Source organism: Caretta caretta, chromosome 1 (assembly GCF_965140235.1).
Source record: "Caretta caretta isolate rCarCar2 chromosome 1, rCarCar1.hap1, whole genome shotgun sequence".
In the NCBI taxonomy this organism is placed as follows: Eukaryota; Metazoa; Chordata; order Testudines; family Cheloniidae; genus Caretta; species Caretta caretta.
This window is the reverse complement of record NC_134206.1, coordinates 280,324,644-280,348,062: the sequence shown is the minus strand read 5'-3', so window position 1 is coordinate 280,348,062 and position 23,419 is coordinate 280,324,644. Positions and strand designations below refer to the sequence as shown.

The following is a 23,419-nucleotide window of genomic DNA, read 5'->3' as shown; positions in this document are numbered from 1 at the left end:
CAACACATTTTCTTGGTCAGCATCATCACAAGCTATCCGTCTTAAACAGCATCCTTATCTCTTCGCGGGTTTGACCAGTTTATTAGAAGAGTTGCCCATGAAAGAGAGGAAGAAGTTGCTGTTTGAGATGGGAGGTGGAGTAAGAGGCTGGCCTCCCCCAGACTGAGCCCCACTCACTTTGATAAACTAGACCTGCCTGGGGGAATGGACCTCATCTTGGCTTTCATTTCAGTAATGTCAGTGAATACGGGGTATAGTGTACATTTATACAGCCTCCATGATGGCTTTTTGTGAATACTCACAGCAATTCAGTGCTGGCTTCTTTGCTAGCCTTGTCAACATGAGTATGTGCGAACTGTAGAGCTGTCTAACCTCTGCAATCGTGATGAAGCAACTGCAAATTGGAAAAAAACCCTCTTTAGAATAACGAAGAAAATTAATATATTTTCCCCTCCCTGAAAGTGTGACTGTTAAATTACTGTGTAGCTCATTCTGTCCAACCTTCTGGGTTTGGTCTGGTCTATAAAGCTCATTTAGAGTTGCTAGATGTCTGAGACACTGTTGAAAATCTGACTGCTTCAGGAAAAAGAAGAGGTTTTCCAACTTACTGATGCCATTATTGTTGTTAATACAGCATCACAGGTGTGCATTACACTTTAATGTTCATATCACAGGAAGGTGGGAAGTATGGTCCCAGAGCCTGGCTTAATGGACACAGAATTGTGCGTCAGGTAGCCCTGAGCTCAACTGTCATGTCAGCAACAGACACGCTGCCCTATGTGACTTGGGAAGTCACTTAATCTACTCTGTGCTTTAGTTCCCTAGCTGTAAAATGGGAATAATACTTTCCAACCTCACAGTAGTTCTAGGAGGATAAAATCCATTAACGATGGTGCGGTGTTCAGATCCAGTGGTGATTAGGGTTATGTAAGTACCTACTTAGATAGTACCTTTATTCATAGCTGGAAACCACCTTTGAAATTGATCCCGCCTGCCCTATGACTTTGCACTATTGCTAAAAAGTATAGAATAGAGAAAAAAGCATGAATATGAGCAGTGCAGTCAATGGAATTAGTGATGTGGTTAGTAACGTATGCCATTTGTGCTACGATATAAGATGTTTTTAAAAAAGATAAGCTTCTCATACATGGAATGTAGAGGGATATATTTTTATACCAAATTCTTTAAACAGCTGCAAAAAATAACTACCACCAATATACCAATTATTTTGAAGACTGAGACTATTAGTGTTTGATAATGCTTCTATCAAGAATGAAATACTATTCTGTGGTGAAATGAGTGCACAGTGTTTCTTCTTCTGTGTAGAAGGGTTAGAGGGAAAATTAAGACTGGTACGCGATAACATTGTCAATACCTGCAATGTGGCCTTTGACTTCTGTTTACACTACCTACCCAGGGTCTTGATATTTAACTGCTAGCAGCCACGGTTAGTTCGTCGTTAAGCCGAGGGGTCAGATTTGAAAATAAAAGAAATACTGAAAACTGACATTCTGGAACACAGCTTGAAAAAGATGGGGGTTACCATGTCACTGCATTTCCCTTCCCCGTTTGAGCCCTAATTAAACCTCTATTGTACCTGTGACTGTACTAAACTTGTTCAGTTCCAGGCTTAGTGCTAATTGCCCAAGTTCAAGTTAAGTACCAAAGCACTTCATACCATCTGTTGTCATTTTTCGTGACTGCCCTGATGTTGTAGTTAATCTGAATCCAGCTGGAAGTGTTTCTGAAGAGCCAGGCATCATGCTGATTCCATGGACCTCACGTGGAGGAAACTGTCTTCGCCAGGAAGGGCCACGTCTGAAGTTCTTGTCATCGCTCTGCCAATACAAATGTTTGTGTTTGATAAAACTAAATTAAATTCATGATTAGTTCTCTGGATGGGTGCTTCTTCTCCACCTGTTAAGTTTATTTTCTAGAAAATAGATTACTACATGTTTCATGTCATCCAATAAGAAGGAAGTGTATGTGAGACATTCTTATAAGAGCAACTGCTTTAGAAACTTGGAAATACTGGATTAGAGGGTTTTTTCTTGAATCTTTTGCATGATACACTGTCAGTTCTTTTTGTTGTCTGCTGATGTAGCACATTCTGAAAAATCAATGAGGGATAAAGTATCTCCACCTAGGCTCTCTATTGAATTCAAAGGCAGGAGATAAAGTAATAGATTAATCAGATGAGGAGGAATAAAAGTTTTTAAATCCAATCATTCAGTTCTTCTGTGGTCAGTTATATATATGTAACTCCAAACTCCTAAACAGTGAAATCAGACATGAAATTTATTTTTCAACATAAATTCCAGTCACCTGTCATATACTGGAATTTATTTTTAAATAATTTCAGTTTATGTGAAAATTTGTACCATGTGTTTGTAACCACATGCAGAAAATCCTTGCTAGAAATACTGAGTCTGATAAAAGAAAAAACTAATAGTGTGGGTTCTTCTCTTAGTGTATCTGTGCCAATTTGCATTAATATTAATGAAAACAACATATGTGTACCAAAGCTAGAGAGAGCTATATTAAGTCAGCAATTTATAAACAACTTACGAAATTTCAATAAGTGGTTCTTGAATAGATTAATATTGGGTAAAAAATGAATAGTGAAATCCAGTTCTAAACCAGTTCAACTATCAGTATTTTCTCACAACTTGCTTTAAGGAACAAAGTATGGTTCTGAAAGTATTTTTCATACATCCTACTGCTTTTAGTCTATCAAGTGGAGTTTTGTCTTCCCTGATCAGGAGGCAAAGATCTGTCAGTCAGAGATGGTATATAACTAGGGCCCAACCAAATTCATGGTCATGAAAAACATGTCAGGGACTGTGAAATCTGGCTACTGTAGGGGAGACCAGATTTCACAGAGCTGGGTAGTTGGAGAGCGGCGACTGTGGGCCCAGGAGTGGACTGTGGGCCCAGCTCAGAAGTGAAGGTGGCATGGTCATCGCTTTTGGGGGGGGCAGGGCTGGCCTTATGGGGGGGCAAATGGGTGACTGCCCAGGATCACATAGTCAAGGGGCTGCCGTGGTCACCCCTCACACACACACACACAGCCAACCCAAGGGCCCTTTAACTCTTGGAGCTGGGGAGGGTCAGGGCTGGGGACGCCCCGGCTTGGGGTTCCTATTGTGTGCCGGACTCCGGCTGCTAGTCCTGGACAGGCTGGGGAAGTACAGGCCTTCCTCTTTCCCTGCACGGGCCACTCTTGGGGACAGATCAGAGCTGCCTCCAGGAAGCTCTCCTGGCTGCAGGAAGCTCTGTGGCTGCTGGCTGGGTTCCCAGCTCTGATGGCAATGCAGCCACCAGCAGCAGCGCAGAAGTGAGGGTGGCAATACCATGACTCCCTGACAATACCCTTGTGAGCACCCCGGCACCTTTTGGGTCAGGACCCCCCACAGTTACAACACCATGAAATTTCAGATTTAAATATCTAAAACCCTGAAAGTTACAGTTTTAAAAATCTTATGGCTGTGAAATTGACCAAAATGGACCGTGAATTTGGTAGGGCCCTATTGGCCCTGGCCGACCCACTCCACTCAATTATTTGCCTCCTACGTGGGGGCTCCAGCTCCCTTTGCCCTGCTAATTGTGTCATCTTAGCCTTTCTCTGCTAGTACAAGAAAGAAAGGTGAAGGAAACGTTAAGACCTGAATCTCTCTGTTTCTTACAGCTCCATCTTTAAAAAAGCCTCCCTATCTTACAGGACCATGGTGAAGATAAATTCATTAGTGTGTGTGTGAGGTACACTCCTACTCTGGTTACAAGTGCCATAGGAAAAGCCTATAAGGAACTTAATAATTGCCTGTTTAATGCAGGATTTGGATGGTGTGCAGTCTAAGTATGGGACAATGCTCTCATTGATGATGAAAAGAAATATTGAACTGTTGCCTCATTCTCTGAGCATTGTACAGCCTGAGGCAGGAGTCCTGTGGGGAAAATATAGTTATGTGGTCATCTAATTAACTATCATAATGCATATACACAATGGGCAGCAGGAAGGTTGCACAGGCAACCTTAATTTTGGCATTTCCTAATTTTTGACTGTTTGACTTCATAGCCTTAATAACATTCTTTTAATTGTGTGCGTGTGGCCGTGTCCTCCTGAACTTAGTGTGTGGCTTTCAATTTTGTAAACACATAAATTAAATTACTTACTTCATCAAGTCGTCTCTCAGTTCCTAGTGCTAAAAGATTGTTGTATTCTCTCTCAAGGATTTGCCGTGCCTATATATAGCAAATTAAATAATTAAAATAATTGAAAACGAGCAAAAATAAAATCCAGACAAAGTAAAAGTCAGGAAAGGACTTGCCTGGGTGTTTTGTGTTGGAATCTGTAATAATAAAGCTAAACTGCTGTAATCAAAGTTTTCATCCAGGGCTATAAGTGACCCGTGTACGCCACTTTCTAAGACGTTATTTGCATATTCTCGTAGTCCAATAGCCTGTATCCAGCGTATGACTCGCTCATTGCTCCAGACCAATACATCTACAAACACACACAATATAGTATCAGCTTATTGTTAATTGAACTTTCATAAGCATACAGATACATGTATCTATATGGCAGTTAACCTACCACACCACTTTCCATACAAGGAATACTAAAACATGATTAAAATAACCTCAGTGGTTTCGTCGTTGATACAGAGTCCAGAAAGTTGATTACTGGTGTCTCCATTCCCACTTGTATAAACATACCACATGACAACCCTCAGCAAACACAGTAGTGTCAGCAAAGGGCTTTACAATTTTGAGAAAAGATTTTACAGATTCCTGGGAGAAATAAAATCAGTCCCCTGAGGTTCAACCTCAAGGGAAGGTGGAGTGGGATTAAACATCAGCTGAAGTGACCATTTTTAGAGTGAGACCTGTACATAGAGGTCAAAATCTGTAGTTTTCTAATGGGCCAGAGGCTTGTGTTGACATTTTTAGTAACCAGCTCTTCTCACTTCTGAAAGCTGATCCATTAAGATCTGTGCTAATTAGAAAGCTATGGACAAGTAAAAGAGAGAGGAGGTCTTATTTGAGGACTGAGTCAAAAAACCCTCCACATTAGAAAGAGAGCTATTTGTCCCACGTTCTTAATATTTATTATTTTACTGGCATGTGTGATGTTTTGCATCTCTAATCAAACACAAATCGAAGACTGCTTTTTAATGATCTCCTTAACATCTTAAGTCTCAGGTGTAAATAACCATGAGCCAATGAAGTCATCAAACAGCCATAAAGTTAATTTAAACGGAAAGCAAAAAGACCAGATTCCCTCCCTGGCTCCTGCCTCTGTTTGTTGCACCGCCAGCACAAGGAGGCTGGAAAACTGCTCGTCTGGAATTCTTCTGTGAGGAGGGATCCTCCGCTGGTTTAGGCCAGTGTAATTGTTCTTCGAGTGCTTGCACCTTCCCAGGAAGGTGTGTGCGTGCCCCAAGCACGATTTCTGGAATTTTTTCCCCAGTGGTATCTGTTGGGTTGGCTCCAGCACTCTCCGGGGCCGCATGCCCATAGCACTGGTATAAAGAGCCCTGCTGACCCCGCTTCCCTTCAGTTCCTTTTTACCGCCTGTGAAGGTTGCTGGAACGCTTCATTGCTCAGGCAGTTTTCTACTAGTGGCTTTTCTACTTCTTTAGTTACTGTAATTTGGTAGTTGGTGGGTAGTTTTTTAATAACTAGGCTGAGATGCTCGGTGTTGAGTCCAGTTGTGGCTCTGAGGTAGGTCTTAAGGCTGCCTCCATGAGGAAGACCTTCAGTCTCGCTTTGCGGTCCTTTTTGGTGCGGTGTTTGAAGTCCCTGCAGATTTGGCAATGGTCTTTCCTTGCGATTCCCCCAGTCACTTGAGACAACTCGAGTGCGGGTCACTCAAAGGCACAGACTTACCACAGGAAGTGCAGGGCGTGAAGCCCAGTGACCAAGGCATGCCCTGGCACTGGGAGGTGGATGACACCACTAATGAAGCGCAGAGGCATCCAAAACTGTTGATGTCTCTAGTATCTGATGCATCAGCCCTTGGCTGGGGAGTCCACCAAGGGGCCCTCAGGCCTCTGGTCCCAAGAAGAGCCTTACCTCCAGAGCTCAGGACAGTCCGCCTATCCTGCCAGGCATTTCTACCTGCTATTACAAACAAGGTTGTTTTGGGTCTCACAGACAATAAGATGGCCATATTCTACATGAACAGACAGGGCAGTGAGTGTTCTACCCCCGAGTCAGGAAGCAATCTGACTATGGGAGCTCTCCATTGCTCATTCCATCAGTCTAGAAGTGTACTATCTTCCAGGAATGCAGAACCAGCTGGCAGATCACCTCAGCAGGTCTTTCTCCTCTCACCATGAGTGGTCCCTTCAACCAGACATCACAAGGGATATCTTCCAACGGTGGGGGACTTCCCTTATAGACCTGTTTGCTACCCACAACAACAGGAAATGCCATCAGTTCTGCTCCCTGTGAGGCTCCAGCCCGGGGTCTTCCACAGATGCATTTCTGTTGTCTTGGACAAATTACCTGTAGTATACATTTCCTCCTGCATGACTGATTCACAAGGTTCTGATGAAGATCAAGCAGGACTGAGAGTGGGTCATTCTCATAGCCTTGTTGTGGCCCAGGCAACATTGGTTCACCAACCTCTTAAGCCTTTTGGTGGAGGCCCCACTATGCCTTCCGGTACACCCAGACTCCTGAGACCATGGTTGGCTGCTCCACCTGAACCTCAGTTCTTTTAATCTGTCAGCCTGGAAGCTCCAGGCTGAATCCTGAGGAGCAACTTGCTTGGAGCAGGTCCATAGAGTCCTACTGGGCAGTAGAAAGTCCTCCACCAGGGCCACCTACCTTGCAAAATGGAAGTGGTTCTCCATCTGGTCCTCCCAATGGGGAATTCCACCTACACAGTCCTCCCTGCGTACCTTCTTCTGCTGAAACAACAAGGTCTGGCCCTCTCTTCAGTCCCGGTTCACCTAGCGGCTATCTCAACTTTCCCTCCCAAGATTGACAACCAATCTGTTTTTTCACACAAGATGGTGATCAGTTTTCTCAAAGGCCTGGATAGGGTGTATTCCCAGGTCAGAGAACCCATTCCTCCCTGGGATCTGAATCTTGTCTTGTCAAAGCTTACGGATCCACCGTACATGCCTACACTGGATGTTAGACAGGCCCTGGCTTTCTACATATAGAGGACCATATCATTCTGCAGAGCTACTTAGCCGTTCACAGTGGTAGCGGAGAGAATGAAGGACCTACCTACCTCTGCTTGGAGAATTTCATCCTAGTTGACTTCATGTATCCGAGCGTGCTATGAACTCATGGGCATCTCGCCCCGCAGCTAATCTGACTGCTCACTGTACAACATCTCATGCCTCATCAGCCACCTTCCTAGCGCAAATTGCTATTCAGGATATCTGCAGAGCAGCAACCTGGTCGTTGGTGCACATGTTCTCAACACACTGTGTCATCACCCAACAGGCTAGAGACGATGCCAACTTTGGCTACACAGTCTTGCAGCCAGCCTGTGCTTGAACTCCGAACTCACTTCCTGTACAACTACTTGTTAGTCACCTACATTGGACTGGACATGTGCAAGCACTCAGAGAAGAAAAAACAGTTACTAACCTCTCTGTAACTGTTTTCCTTCAAGATGTGTTGCATATGTCCATTCCAAAACCCACCCTCCATCCCCTATTATCGGAGGCAGTTAGTAAGAAGAAACAGAAGGGGAGCAGCGTCGGCAGGGCCCTTTATACTGGTGCTATGAGCACAGGGCACCAGAAGGTATTGAAGCTGACACAACGGATACCACTAGGGGAAAAAATTCCGGTAGGCGTGCACACCTACACTGGAATGGAAATATGCAACACACCTCGAAGAGCAAGTTACAGAAAGGTTAGTAACCATTTTTTCCCCTCACTACCCATCCTGCAGTCCCTGCCACTGGGAGCATTCCAGGGTTTGGATGGGGGAGTGACTGAAATACAGTGTTCCAGCCATCCTTGGCTGTAAAACGTTCCATTGGGGAGTATGTCCAACCAGCACAGATTGGAACAGCCTGAGCCTGCTGTAACCTATGATGGGGTCGGGACTAGCACAGAACCAGCACCAGTAACCAGTTACTTCATGTGCTTCTCCAGGTACACCCAGCAAATACTGGGCACAGCAGGGAATTTGACCGTAAGTCCTCATTACCAATGTAAGTCTTTTGCACTAGAGTATGCCACCATCTCTGCTGAGGCGAGCACAATTCAGATATTACAATTAATTCTGTCCCACTAGTTCTTGTGTTGTCAATTCTTCCAAAGAAAGTTGCACTTGAAAAGAGTTAACTGAAAATGTTCTAGTTTCCTTTAATACTAGGCAATGCTTAAAGGAATCAAAGGATTCACTTCTGATAACAGGAAAGAAAGTCTCACTCTTAAGTACAAGACCTATACCTTGAGCTTGCATGCTCTCTAGGAAGCCTTATGTAGGAAAATACTGTTTAACTAGCTATTACATCATACAATAAACCTTGTTCTTTGGGAACTAACATTATGGATCAAGGCCTGACACAAAGTGAAACGGCAAGTTGTAAACTGAAACAGTTGCCTTTTCAGATCTTAAAGAACTGACTTGATGGAAATCCATCCATATAATTTTATTTAAATATGAGCTGCTTTAAAATTAGGAAACAAAAGCAATGATTTTCTAAAGGCTGAAGTTAGGCTCCTAAATTCATGCTTAGGTATTGGCCAGATTTTCAAACGTGCTGCACCCAACAGCTCCCATTGACCAGCACTGGTGACATTCTCAGGCAGTTGGACTATCCAGTTTTATGGCCAGTTTCTATTGGCAGACTGGTGCAAAGGGACTGTAGTGGGATCTGGCCCACAGTCCCTGCCCTGTAGCGGGATGGTCACCTGCTCCTGCCCTGAAGGGCTTAAAAACAGCCCAGGGGATGGCTGTGGCTGGGGCAAGCAGCCCATGTGGAAAAAGGCACAGCTGGGGCCACGCCCCAATCAGGCCCAGCTGGCCCTTATAAGAGGGCAGTAGGCAAGGGGCACAGAGACTCTCTCTCTGTAGCCTTTTAAGAGGGAGGGACCTGGCTGCTGTGAGCTGAGTAGGGTACCTAGACTGGAGCAGGGCTGGGGGAAGACCAGAGGAGCTGGGGAGCTCCGGCCTGGAAACCCCACAGGCTGCAGGCCTAGTGTAAGGCCAAACAAGTACTGGGATTGCAGGGGGCAGCCCAAGGGTAGGCGGAGGCAGAAGGTCCAAACCCTCCTTGCTGCTGATGAGTGGCAATTATACTGCAGTCCGCTCCAGTGAACAGGGGCTAGATGGTGACTGGCAGTAGTCATATACTGAGGCACGGTGGGGATAGGGAGTTGGGGGTTCCCCGGGGAGGGGAGACCCAGAGAGACTGCGGGGCACTGCAAGGGGGCAGAACCCCGAGGAAAGGGGCACCGGGGTCCGGGAGGGACACAGGGACCAGCGGCCTGCGGAGAGCACTCCGACAGCTGGTGAGCTATTTCCCAAGATGACCAGCAGGTGGCGCTGCAGGGTTGAGTCGCCACCCTGCTGCATGCCCCGAAGAGCTTACAATCCAATTTGGCCAAACACAAACACACCAACATATACTTGCAACAACCACTCAGGAATGAGACTTCAGAGTATAGGCTTCAGTTCAACAAAGTACTCAAGCATGTGCTTAACTGTAAGCAAATGCTTAAGTGCTTTGCTGAATAGGCATGGACTCAAATTTATGCTTAAAGTTAAGCACATGCTTAAATCCTTTGTTGAATTGAAACCTATAGTTTGAAGTCTCACAAAGAAAAAAAAAATCACAATACCCATTCCCTGACACTTACCTTTTATTTCATGCTGACTCACTTCTCTTCTTCTTTCCAGTTCTTTTCTGTCATAATTCAGCCTCTTTAAGCACATGATACCGTACTGCAAACTTGTTCTGTTATTTGAGAGAGAAACATTTACAGATTAACATAAGACATTTAAACGAAAATAGCATTGTGGATGTGAATGTATTTGAAGTATTTACTACATTTTATAAATGGTAGTTCAGTATGCTCATGTATCAAATCATAGGGGCAAAGAGCCAAAAAACGTAACAGACTAAAAAATGAAATGGGCACAAACAAAAATGAATGGGGTTTAACTAAGTTATCTAGCAGAAATACATTTAACGTTAAAAATGTATCCAAAACAGGCCAACAAACTATGTGAACTTAAGTACTTTATTGAATCAGGATGTAGGCAGGAAGAGGTGTTTATTGTCAAATCAGACAGTAAAGAATGCATCCTTGCAGGAATGGCTGCCTCCTTTGGTAGATGAACCTACTGCCCACTTGTTTTTTCCACTGTAATCTGAAGGAGTTTAAACATTTTCTTTATCATCATGTTTCTTGTCTACCATCTTCTGATGCTGTGCCTTTTAATATATTTTTTTACAATTTATGTATTGTTACAGTTACATTTATATATTAAGGCTACTCTGTGCACCATGGAATTGCATTCCATAACTAATCACGCTTACAGTTACTATGTCAAAAGGAACCTCTTTCATTTTCACATAGTTTATTGGTGCTGATTGTTTATATTTTCATGTGGTTGTCTAAAGTTGGAACAACCTTAAAACTAAAGCTTTGTTAGCTTATGCTGCACTGAGCATAATATTACATCCATGTGCTCATTTTGAGCAGCCTTTGTACAAACATACCGATGAAAGCTATCCACCATTTTTAAATGTACGCGGAGATCTTTCTTCGTCAGATGATCTAACATCCTTGCGTCTACCAGGCACTCCATAAAGTAACTTCGGTACTGAGGTAAACCCAGACTGGGGAGCCATTCATTACCAATCCATTCATGGTTCATATCACCATAAGCAAGGGTCTATAGAAAAATAGGAGACTTCACATTTTAACCTATTTGTGTCAATGCCCCAGAATGAAGGCAGCCTATCCATCTGCTGTGCCATTTCAAATAGGAGTTCACCGTCTAGGAAATTCACACTGCTTTCCATAGTAATTCTGACAATACTACCATTTGGGCCTCAAATATGTAACTAAAACACTATTGGCTCTCTGTATACATAAAATATTTTTGTTAAATACAAATATGATCTATCAATATCATGTCTACCACCTTTTTGAAATGGAAATTCTAATTGCAATAAGAAATAATGCATTTGAAAGTTCACATCATAGCAAAATCAAGAAAATCAGACACTTAGATTGAGGGAAATTTTTTTACAAGCACCTACGTGAGTTAGGAGAACAATCCTATTGAATTTCAAAGGGATTTGTTCTCCTAATGCACCTATGTGCTTTTAAAAATCCTTCCGTGAATTAACACAAGCGATAAAATAAACCTTTAGGGTGAAATCCAGGCAGCATTAAAGTGAATGGAAGTTCTGTTGTTGTTTCAGTGGGGCCAGGATTTAATCCACAGCTTTCTACATCTTATTTCAACAAGCAATTAGCATTATACATTTGTAGTCCCTCTGAAACAGTGGTTATTTTTAAATGGTTCTTGGCCAAGCCTGCATGCCTGCCTCTGCTTCCAGCACCAGTAACAGCAAGTAGTGCATTTGGCTAACAAGATGTTTTAAAGTTTGACCAGCACAAATGAAATGCACCTTGTGGGACTATCAATACGTGAATCCTTGACTAAAAAGAAAAAACAATCTTTGGAGAATTCCAAAAAAACACTACAATCCAGGAATACTTTCTGTGTTGTGAGATTCTAGTAGAAAACAAAAGTGTGTTTGTGTAATGAGGTGCCTGCCCCATACTGAGCTCTAAGGGTTTAACAGAGCCCTCGGGAGGCTGTGCAGGAGGCAGCCAAGCAGGCCTATATAAAAAGGGAGCTTCAGGACAGAGGAAGGCAGTTCTCTGCTGGGAGCTCACGGAGGAAGGACTGTGTCCCTGGAGGGCTGAGAGAACTGCCAGGACCCTGGACAGAGCAATGCTGCTGCTGGGTTTTCAGGCTGAGGCCCTGAAGCAAAGAGGATGCTGGGGCCATGAGGACACTGTGGTCCTTGGAGAGATGTGGGTCCTAGAGCAGGAGTGGTGGCGGGGAGGCACCACCAGAGGAGGGCGCACTAGTGAACTGAGCTAATCCCCAGGACAGCCAGCAGGAGGTGCCACAGTGGTGAGTGAACGCCATTACAGACTGTAATGTAAATACACATTGAACTACTTTTGTATGGTTTATCTGAAGTATACAATCTATATTTTAGAAAGAGAGAGATTCTGCCTGTACTAATGCTCTGTGCAATCCCATTGAAGTTAACCTAAAAATTGCAGGACATTTTTATTTTATTATTTTTTTAGAATCTCTCACTTCTCATAATAAAACACATTTTTGTGACCATTGCTTGTGGTGCAATAGTTTCTTGTCTTATATTTAGATGGTAACAAACTTTTTGGGTCAGAAACTGTCTTTTAGTTATGTGTATATAGTGAAGAACAAAAGAGGGCTGTGATCCCTGACTGGGGTGACTAGTCACTATTTCAATATAAACAAATAATAAATCAATCATCTGGAGTTGTGAAGAGCAGAAATGGGCTTACAGAAGCCTACTACAAGAAACTAGAATTTGGAAAAAATAATTCCCTGCACTTGTTCTTTATTAGCAATATTATTGTTATAGCTAACAGAAGGCTATTGATAAAACTGAATTAGAGGAATTAGGTGTTAAAAGCTCTGTTCCTTCAAATACTGAAATGATATTTTGGCTAATTTTTATTAGAGGTAGAAATGATGCCTACATATGTATTAATGGATAAAATTGCATGTCTTGTACAGCCAAATAAAGATTAGTCTGCAAAAGGCATGCAGGTATATTGTTTCTTTTTGTGTGTGTTCCCCTTGTTTTGTAAAGTGTGTTGGTTTTCAGAACTGGAAACTATACACAGCAAGAAAATAAAAAAAAAAGTCTGCCTATAAAATACTGCTTATAAAATATCTGTAATGGATAATCACAATACACATAATTAGTAATGAATATACAACTTAGAAGTTTAGCACTCATGTACATTAAAATTATATGGCACAAAATTGGATTCTGACAAATATAACTGTAGAAATGATTTACTTCACAGCTTACATTATCTATGTGCTTGGCATCTAGTTGTGAGCTACACATTCAAATGGCAATTTTTGCACAACAATGCAACTGTTTAGTTTAAAATGCCAGGCTTGTTTATCCTTGAGAAAAACCACAAGCAATCAAGATGATTTAACTTTTGATGTTATTATCAAATTGGTAGAACAGCCATATGACGTTACAGTTTCGCTCAGTGGGCAATGTAGTTGTAAACTTTGAAACCCAATTTTAGCTTCACTCAAGTGAAGAATATTCAAACAACAATATTTGTTTCTCAAAAGAGTCTAATGTGCACAAAGTAAACACCTAAAAACAAACATGGATGTACAGTGGAACACTGTGTTTCTTGCTATTACACAGTATGTGTGTGTATATATATGTATACCTTTCCATATAAATAGTCTTCCCTTAGCTGCTGACATCTACAGCAGTACTTTGCTGTCACCCTCTTTATAGTTGGACAGTTTTTTTCTCTGAAATCCACACATTCACATGAATCAAATGGAAACATTTCCTTTGCCTCTAGCTGCTTTATTTACACCATTACCTTGGAAAAAGTTAATTGAATTTCCTGTAAATGTAAAGCGGTTGCTCTTTCAAGTGTAAAATATAATGAAGGGTGTATCCATGCTGAGCTTGCTCAGGGAAGCTGCACGTTCACCTCTGGTGTAGAGGTCTGATGCAAAGCCTTCTGCCCCACTCTATGGGGGAGTGGGCATGCAGGGGGAGCAGTCATGCTGTGTGTTGTCTTTGCACCTCTTGCATGACATGGGGAAAGGCTCTGTGCTGCTCCCAAATGGCTTGTATGTAAAGGAGTGAACTGGAGGTGGTGGCATGGGATCAAAATGTATATGTATTCTATGAACCTTGGGATGGGGAGAAGGGAATGTCGAATTAGCATCTGTCAGTTATCATCAAAGAAAAAAGCCCTGTATTTAATTAATTAGTAAGTGGGAGTTATTGAATATCACATTTGGTTTAACACTTGAACTCAGGACAGTGAGAGCTTAATTAGAATTCAAAAATATTTTAAAACAAGGAAGCTAATCCTTTGGCATAGGGAGAGAATGCTAACCTAACCTTGGGTTAAGAAGACAGAGGGGGACTTGAACAGTTACACACGTGGAAAAAGACTTCCTAACCAAGTTGTATATGTGACATTATGCCCCATATTCTTCGTAGAAATTATTATATGAATATGGCATAACTATATATATTTTACGCAAGATCGGTCATGTGAGGTATCATTGGAAAGGCTACGATTTACTGAATGTGATTATCCAATTTGTATGCATGTATCATTTCTGTATCTGAAGTTAGTTGTAATTGCTACATAGTCAATATACCTGTGTGTATACTTGGGGGAATGCCTGCCAGACAGTAGGCAATCAGCCTGGATAGGACATTAAGAAGGACAAAAGAACTTTGAAGATACTAATCTCCGACCTTCCTGAGAAGCTTCCTGGGATGCTGCTTTGACACTACAAGGTCATGTGATCATGTCACCTGGTACAGGGTCCCATCTTGAGCTGGTATTTTTCCACTGGAAGGGCATGGACTAGGAAACAAAAGATTCCTGCCATATGTAAATCCTATTCAAGATTGGGGAGGGAGTTAATCTAGGCGCTTCTCCACTGCCTCTCCGCCCAAGAAGGAAGTCTGCTGAAAACACCTGAAGAAACAAAGGCTAAGATGGGAGGGCAGGGGACTGAGTCCACGTGAGACAGATCAGCCTGTAAGAGGAATTCCTGGAGATCTAAGCTGCAAGCAGTGCAGTTTACCTTCAAAAATCTCTGCAATCTCTTTGAAACATTTAGGGTGAGAAATTACAATTTGTAGCCAATTTCTTCAATGTATGCAGCCTAGTTTGCGTGTTTTTTTTTAATTTGCTCAGTAATCTGCTTTTTTCTGTTTGCTATCTCTTATAGTCATTTAACATTTACCGTTTGTAGTTAATAAACTTGTTTTTGTTTTCTAAAACCCAGTTTGTGGAACTCATAACAGGGGTTGGGGGGAGCAAAAGGCTGTGCATATCTTCCTCCACTTTGAGGGAGGGGGCGAATTTATGAGCTTGGCTATATAGATGTCAATACAGCGCAAGACAGTATCATTTTGGGTTTGTATCCCAAAGGAGGTGTGCACTTGAGAGGTCCCCGAGCTGATTCTTCTGACACAGAGCTGATCTCAGTGTCTCTGTGACCATTTGCAGCTGGGTGTGTTCCTACCTGTGTGTGCTGGAGAAGGCTTGAGGGCCTGGCACAGCGGAACAGGGTGAGGGAGCCCAGGCTGGTGGAATGGGGGGGCTCAGTGGGACCCCAGCACGTCAGGTGATACCCTGGAAGGGGAGGTCCAACCCATCACAGTATACAGATATAATTATGGGCACATCAAGGGCTTGTCCTCACTAGAGTTTTTTTTCACCTTGAGTCAATTGCTTCTCAGGCTAATTGTAAACCACAAATTTTGTAGCCTGGTGTAAGTATTTAGGAAGTGTCCAGAGTACCCTTTATCAAGGTGTTAAGTACCTGGAGTTGATTGGAAAACAATTAATGGATATTAAACAATAGAGCAGAGACCATGATAATTTCAAAATACTGGACATGAACAATTCTCATTGACAAGCTGCTGATCATGTTTGAATTTGGGAGAGGATATGTGGCAGTCCAATATACACACAGCTTCCCGGAGCTGTGATCTTGTTCTCTAGAGTCTCAGCTTCTTTTAAGAAAGTCTCTAGACATTTCATTTATGAAGAAAACCTGCAAAATGTAACCCAAGTGTAAATGATGTATGAACGTTTGCAACCAGTCTGCAACCAGCCTGGAACAATAGCTCTGAACTATGGTATTAATTTCAATGAGGGTGTAGCAGGGTGACTACTCCGCTCCTGCCCTGAAGGGGTTAAAGCAGCCTGGGAAAGGGCTGTAAATGGGAAAAGCAGGCTGATTGAGAAAGCTTAATCAGGGTCAGTTTAATCAGGGTCCAGCTGATCCTTATAAGAGGGCTGTGGGCCAGAAGCAAGGGTCTCTCTTTAGCTTCTTCAGAGAGAAAGACCTGGCTGCCAGGGAGCTGAGATGGATACCTAGGGTGGAGAAGTGCTGCGGAAGGGCAGAGGGAGCTGGGGAGCTCCAGCCTAGCAAAACCCCAGGCTGCAGGCTTAGTTAAAGTCCTATGAAAGGGTACTGGGGCTGCAGAGGGGCACCCCAGCGATAGGCAGAGGCAGCTGGTCCAACCCCCCTTGCTGATGATGAGTGGTGCATAGGCTGCAGTCTGCCGCAGGGAGCAGGGGCTAGATGGTGACTGGCAGTGGCCACAGAGGCAAGGTCGGGGTAGAGGGTTGCGGGATCCCCTCGGTGGGGAGACCCAGATTGTGGGTTACTGCTGGGGCAGATCCCTGGTGAGGAGGGCACCGGGGTCCGGGAGGGACATGGGGGCCAGCGGGGGCAAGACTCTGGCCTGCAGAGGGCGCTCTGGGCTGGAAAGAACTAATTCCTGAGATGACCAGCAGGAGGCGCCGTGCCAGTGAGTTGATGCCTGCCACAGAGGGTGATTATGCAGATGCAAAATGATAGTTCACAATAGCAATATTTTAATAATTATCTCATGGCTGATTCTGGGTATGAAAGGAGAAGGACTAGTATATTATGAAGATCTGTGCCATATCAAGTGAGTAGAGCTTGGTTTGTAAGTATAGTTTGAAAGAGTACCACTAATTTTTTCAGTTTGGCCCCTAAAGTTCATAGGTATAATAGCTAAAATGATGATGCAGGGGCTGATACCTAATCATAACAGTGAACTGGGTATATAGGAAGGGATGTGTCAGATGCTGAGAGAAAAAGGGATGCCAAAAGGGAGAGAGAGACCTGACAGCAGCTGGACAGACACAGAAGTCTAAGAATATAAATATTTGATTCTCTGAAGCTTGTGCCCTAACTAGGCAAGGCTGCTTGTAGATTAAAATCTGTGATTTATATCATTTTACCTTGGATTTTCTCTCCATTTTCTAATCATAGAATATCAGGGTTGGAAGGGACCTCAGGAGGTCATCTAGTCCAACCCCCTGTTCAAAGCAGGACAAATCCCCAACTAAATAATAATAAACCTTCTAATAATAATAATCCTGTTATTTTGTGTGAGTGTGTGTGTGTATGTGTGATGATTTCCCCCTTTGGAGTCTGGTAAGCATACTGCAGCCAGGTCTTAAGAGGTCTGTTAGCTAAAAGTGGATCCAGTTCTATTGAATCTCTTCATAAATGATTTGGATAATGGTAGAGAGAGTACATTTAGAAAGCTTGTAGGCAATACCAAGCTAGAAGGGATTGAAAGCACGCTGGGGGACAGGATTAGAATTCAAAATGATCTGGACAAACCGAAGAAATAATTTGAAGTAAACAGGATGAAATTCAATAAGGACAAACACAAAGTACCCCTCTTCGGAAGGAATAATCAATTGCACAAATACAAAATGGGAAACAACTGCCTAGGAAGAAGTACTGCAGAGAAGAAACTTGGGTTATAGTGGATCACAGACTGACTATGTCAACTGTATAACACTGTTGAAAAAAATGAATATCCTTCGGGATGTATTAGCAGGTGTGTTTTAAGTACAGTGGTGAAAGTAAGCAGGTATGGTCAGGTACACCATACCATTATGATATTTATAGCTGGTATGTTGTACCAGAAAGACCCATTTTTAGAACTGCAAGGCTCCTGGGAACCACAGTGGCGAAAGGAGCATGGGTGGTCCCACACTGGCAGCTCCTGCGGTGCAAATGTACTGCCAGCAGCCCTTCCAAGCAGCTGGGTCACCTGTCTGGGGTCTGTACATCCCCGCTGGTGGTCAGAGCTGGGGCCGGGGGCGGTATAGCTGCGCTGGAAGAGCTGCCAGTGTGGGCCCACATGTGCTTCTTTTGCCCTGCGGTTCCCGGGATCCCTGCAGTTCAGATATCTATATCCAGTGTAGTGGGAGAACGAAGTCCCCCTCAGGTAACATGGGATGGCGAGGGGATAGAGAGAGCATGGGAGGTCACATGCCCCCCGTTAGCTATTGTCCCCCTTTGTGTCCCTCCCATGAGTTACCTATGTGTACCGATAAGAATTAAAATCTACTTGCACCACTGTGTAAGTAAGACATGAGAAGTAATTCTTCCACTCAGTACTGATAAGGCCTCAACTGGAGTATTGAGTCCAGTTCTGGGCACCACACTTTGGGAAAGATGTGGACAAATTGGAGAAAACCCAGACGGGAACAACAAAAAATATTAAAGGTCTAGAAAACATGACCAATGAAGGAAGACTACATTTGTTTAGTCTGGAGAAGAGAAGACTGAGAAGGGACATGATAACAGTCTTCAAGTATGTAATGTTATTATAAAAAGAGGAGGGTTATAAATTGTCCTCCTTATCCACTGAGGACACGACAAGAAGTAATGGGCTTAAACTGAAGGAAGGGAGATTTAGTTCAGACATTAGGAAAAATTTCCTGAATATATGGGCAGTTATGCACTGGAACAAGTCACTTAGGGAGGTTGTGGAATCACTGTCCTTGGAGATTTTTAAGAACAGAGCAGACAAACAACTGTCAGGGATGACCTAGCTAATACTTAGTCCTTCCTCAGCGCAGGAGACTGGACTAGATGACCTACTGAGGTCCCTTCCAGTCCCACAATATGGTGATCAATGATTTAAAAGGACTCAGTAGCATATGGTGTGGTTTTCAAAGAAAATAATAGTAATAATAATAAAAATCTTTGAAACTGTGTCATATACTGAAAAGTTTCTACATTAATGGTTCAGCTCCAAGAACTAGCACAATTTCCTTGATAGCTGTGTCATCCCTCGGCGCGCGCCGCTTCCTGCAGCCCCCATTGGCCTGGAACGGTGCACTGCAGCCAGTGGGAGCTGCGATTGGCCAAACCTGTGGACGCTGCAGGTAAACAAACTGTTGTGGCCAACCAGCAGATTTCCCTGATGGGCTGTGTGCCAAAGGTTGCCGATCCCTGATGTAGACTTTATATGCAGAGCATCTAGGTCCAGATTTTTAGAGATATTTAGGCACCAAACTCCCATTGAAATCAATGGGAGTTAGGTGCCTAAATACCTTTAAAAATCTGATCCCCTATTCTATAAACGACAACTCACAAAGAGCCTCCAAAAATGTATACAAAAATTGTGCAGGGACTTGATTGTACCTTCAGTTACCCCTGCTGCACAGACATATAAATGAGGATCCAAGTTTACTATGAACCAACCACAGGATGGTATCAGGATGTCTCCAGCTGACCTATCACCCTTTCTCCCCCATAGTCCCCTGCTTGTTTCATCATGAAGGGGGAGCATGCCATTTCTGTGACTTAGATGACCTTCCACTATGGTGGACAGTGGTGGCTAGAACAAGAGAGGTCTCTTTTCTGTGCTGGCAGGGTTTGAAAGACATTGCCAGTAGGAATAGGGACCATGCCTGGACCCTTCACTGTAGCCTGACATTAATATCCCATCTAGATAAGCAGCACATAAACACAGCTTGTTGTGACCTAATTGCCCCAAACTTGGGCATGTGTTTAGGAAAAGTTATGCTAAGGACAGTGTGGGAAGGACATGAGGCATACAGGGCCTTACTACTGAGAACGTGTACACAGGCCCACCGACAGCAATTCCGGGCCCCAAGGCAGAACGCGTAATGGTCCTGAGCTGCCGATTGCACTGCTGGTGCCCAGTGAGTTGCTGAGCACGTTCTTCCGGCACGGCCAGGGCTTCCACATGCCCGCCTGGCTGCCTTCGCCACTGCTGGTACCATCCTGCGCATGCCCAGGCAACTTAACAAGGCCCGGGGCTCCTGGCCACCACTACCAGGGTTGCTGGGCAATTGCCCCCTTTGCCCTCCCCCGTCAGCGGGCCTGCATGTACATCCCCCATCCCTCGTGAGCAAACATGTCTCAAACCAATACCAGTATGGTTGGGAGCTGCATCTTGCTGGTGTCGAAGTCATATAGCAGACACCCTCATTCTTTATAAGCATTAGGGACTGCAGGGTAACAAGGCATTTGCAGCCACTGCCATTAATCTACTTACGAGTGTGTTGTGTTTTACTTCCTCATCATCCCAAAGGGCAAAAGCAAATCATACTAGTGCATATAATGGATAGGTGTGCAAAGTGTATATGCACAAAATAAAGGATTGTGTTGAGTCTCCTTAAAATATCTGGTTACAAAAGATTGTAGCAATTTATATAAAGGAAAATATTTGCTACAAATATGGTATTTATGTTTTATGTAACAAACCTGTCTAGAAAAGATTCTTTTTGAATTAAAAATGTAAAAGATATTCATTAGACTTAAATCAGCAGGAGGAAATCACAGCATTAGACTCATACAATAGCTGATAAAATGTTACAAGGTTTTCTATTACTATGTTAATTAAATTATTAGTAGTCTTCCACCCCAAAAGTATAAAGTCAAAAGATTCATACCTGGGCCCAGCTGCCTTCCTCAGATTCTTTCTGTATTATCAGGAAGGAGCCATTAGAAAAGCAGGTAAAAAATACAACAAACACAAGTCAAGAAGCAAAAGGTGATTATAATGCAAATGTTAATAATTCTAGTACAAAGAAAAATGTACAACTTAATATGCTGATAATGCATTTGACCTAGTGTCAATGGCAAACTGCTTAGCTATGCTACAAAAGTGACACCATTGTAATTAAGGTTGAATAAAAAAACTTCTTAGTGCTGACAAATCAAGAAAATATTAAAGATATGAAAAAATCTTCATAGTTTTGTGAAATTTTACAAGTTCATCTCAAACTCCCTTGGTGGTTTTCTCAAAAGCAGCTATTAAAGTAAAAATGTTGCCATTTTGCCTCAAAATATTGTAAATTAGGGGTAACCCACTGTTTTGTCCAGCAAAGTCTCAAAACATTCATAATGTAAAGCTATGTTTACAGGCAGAATGGTTGAAATTTTGCCCTGATTCATTATATACTTGTAAAGCTTTGCCCTTTGATTTGCACATTCTCAAAGGGCAAGGTAACAGTTTCATTCAATTCTGTTAACAGTAACATTTCGTACAACACATTGCAATAAAGCTACCCACTTTCTTGTACAAAAAGTATGTTGTTTTTTCCTGGTCAGTTTTCCAGGGCTAGCTCTATTTGTTGGTGCTAAAGGTGTTTTTATTGTGTTAGTGTTTTCTTTACCAATAATGATAAAGCTCAGAGGCAGCTCGGTTGTAAAAAATAATTGGCAAAGAAATTGCTCCCTGAAATTTATAGTGAATATGTAAAACATTATAGCAAATGAAAATGTATAGCAAATCCACCTTTGCTGCATTAAACTGTAGATTTAGCACCTCCCTTGCCATTTATGGGCTGGGCTAACCATAAATTATTCTGAACTGAGGATAAGGTTTCATACATCTTTTTTTTAAGCTTAGTTAATGGCTTACAAGCATGGTCTCATGCTGGCATAGAAAAACCTTACCTTTGAAAACAAAAATATAATTCTAACCCTGAGGTTTGGAGGAATGAAAAAAATCTGAGCCATTGACTGGGGGATACATATTGCTATATATTTTAAGTCTCTACGAAAATCAGTAAGATGTTTGCCAAAAACACAATGGCACAATAGCCACCCTAAGTCCCAGAAATGTGAACAGCTTGGTCTGGTTTTCAAAGAGAGAATTCTGGCTAAAGCATTTTTGTCCCAGTTACATACTCTTTAGGCTTCCTCTAGATTAACATCTCTCAGTGTCATCATTATCGCAAACTTCTATTTAAAGTGATGCTTGCAAGGAGGCTTATGGGCAGGTGCAGTACTGAAACTGCTATAGACTCATTTTTCACAGACTAGATTTCAAATTGACAGTTTCCTTTACATTAAACACTCTTCCTTCATATTCAACACAGTGTGACATTCAAATTAATGACGGGTTTCAGAGTAGCAGCCGTGTTAGTCTGCATCCACAAAAAGAACAGGAGGACTTGTGGCACCTTAGAGACTAACCAATTTATTTGAGCATAAGCTTTTGTGAGCTACAGCCCACTTCATCGGATGCAACATTTTGCATTGTTGTCTAAGGTGCCACAAGTCCTTCTATTTAAATTAATGTTTCAGAAAACAGAACTACAGCTGTACAGTGAAACTTCAGTACTGTATGCAAGTTAATATAGTCTCTGTGACTGTAATACATTTGATATTTTATTTTTTAGGGAACTGTTATCACGTTTTTTCTAATTGTATATTTCAGAAACAGTCTACAGGTGATGCAACAATTGTAACAACTACATATACTTCAGTTGTGTTCTTGGCATTAAAACAAATATCATTGTTGTTTAAATAAAATTGGAAAGACTAACCGTTTTGGCTGGAGCTGCAAGATTTTCCATTTCTTCATGGGTCACCCAAACATTGCCTGAGGGCTGTTAACAAGGCCCACAGGGAAGCAGGTAGAATCCACATTAGGTAAGCAGTGTTAAAGAAGAAAGGCAGCACCACTGTAAGTTAACAGCGTATAGCATCACAATCAGCACAACCATGTTCTTGCCTCAATTGAGCTGCAACTAGAGAAAACTTTAGACAACTTGCTTTACATCTTTCTTCACTAAGATCTTAACAGATGCCTGTTTATTAACCAGAACTGGTGGATGAAATGTCTTACTCCTAATGTGGTGGAAATTCTCTGAATACCATTACAAAGGAAAGAATAACAGTTAAAGCAAGTTTCAGAGTAACAGCCGTGTTAGTCTGTATTCGCAAAAAGAAAAGGAGTACTTGTGGCACCTTAGAGACTAACCAATTTATTTGAGCATAAGCTTTCGTGAGCTACAGCTCACTTCATCCGATGAAGTGAGCTGTAGCTCACGAAAGCTTATGCTCAAATAAATTGGTTAGCCTCTAAGGTGCTACAAGTACTCCTTTTCTTTTTAGTTAAAGCAAGTATATCACACAAAGAGTGAATGTAAGCTTTTAAGTGGTAACTGAATCCCCAGGAGAGTTCTCATTTGGTGATGAATTTCCAGCCTAAAAATTCTGCACACATACTGTAGTTGCATTGTAATATAACATAAGATCCCTTTTCCCACAGTTCTGTATGTCAAACATTCTTGAAGAATTTCTTTTAAAAATGTTCTCTTTTCCCCCTCATTCCATTGTTTTTAATAAGGGTTAGATTCTGACTTGCCCCGGGTGACCAACCAGGGAAGTAAGGGGGTGCAAGAGCTGGCTGAGCACACAAGGGAAAAGGCTGCAGTAAATTAACTTCCTTCTTGAGAAAGAGAGAGGACAGGGGACTTATGACTCATGGTGCAGCTGCATGCCACCCATC

At 42.5% G+C, this 23,419-nt stretch overlaps 1 protein-coding gene across 7 annotated transcripts in view; it reads right to left on the bottom strand.

Moving 5' to 3' along the window:
* Nucleotides 1-23,419, bottom strand: part of PPFIA2 (PPFI scaffold protein A2) — a 614,806-nt gene that overhangs the window by 5,501 nt on the left and 585,886 nt on the right. For 6 of the 7 annotated variants that reach the window (XM_048835683.2, XM_048835680.2, XM_048835682.2 and 3 more), the window contains 8 exons: nt 22,452-22,514; nt 20,568-20,597; nt 10,706-10,881; nt 9,840-9,937; nt 4,329-4,504; nt 4,174-4,242; nt 1,679-1,838; nt 303-394 (listed from right to left, as the gene is read on the bottom strand). In XM_048835683.2, the coding sequence (XP_048691640.1) occupies nt 336-394; nt 1,679-1,838; nt 4,174-4,242; nt 4,329-4,504; nt 9,840-9,937; nt 10,706-10,881; nt 20,568-20,597; nt 22,452-22,514 (831 nt within the window). In that variant the 3' untranslated portion in view covers nt 303-335. The remainder of the gene's footprint in view (nt 1-302; nt 395-1,678; nt 1,839-4,173; nt 4,243-4,328; nt 4,505-9,839; nt 9,938-10,705; nt 10,882-20,567; nt 20,598-22,451; nt 22,515-23,419) is intronic. The other variant, XM_048835681.2, reaches the window with a different exon arrangement.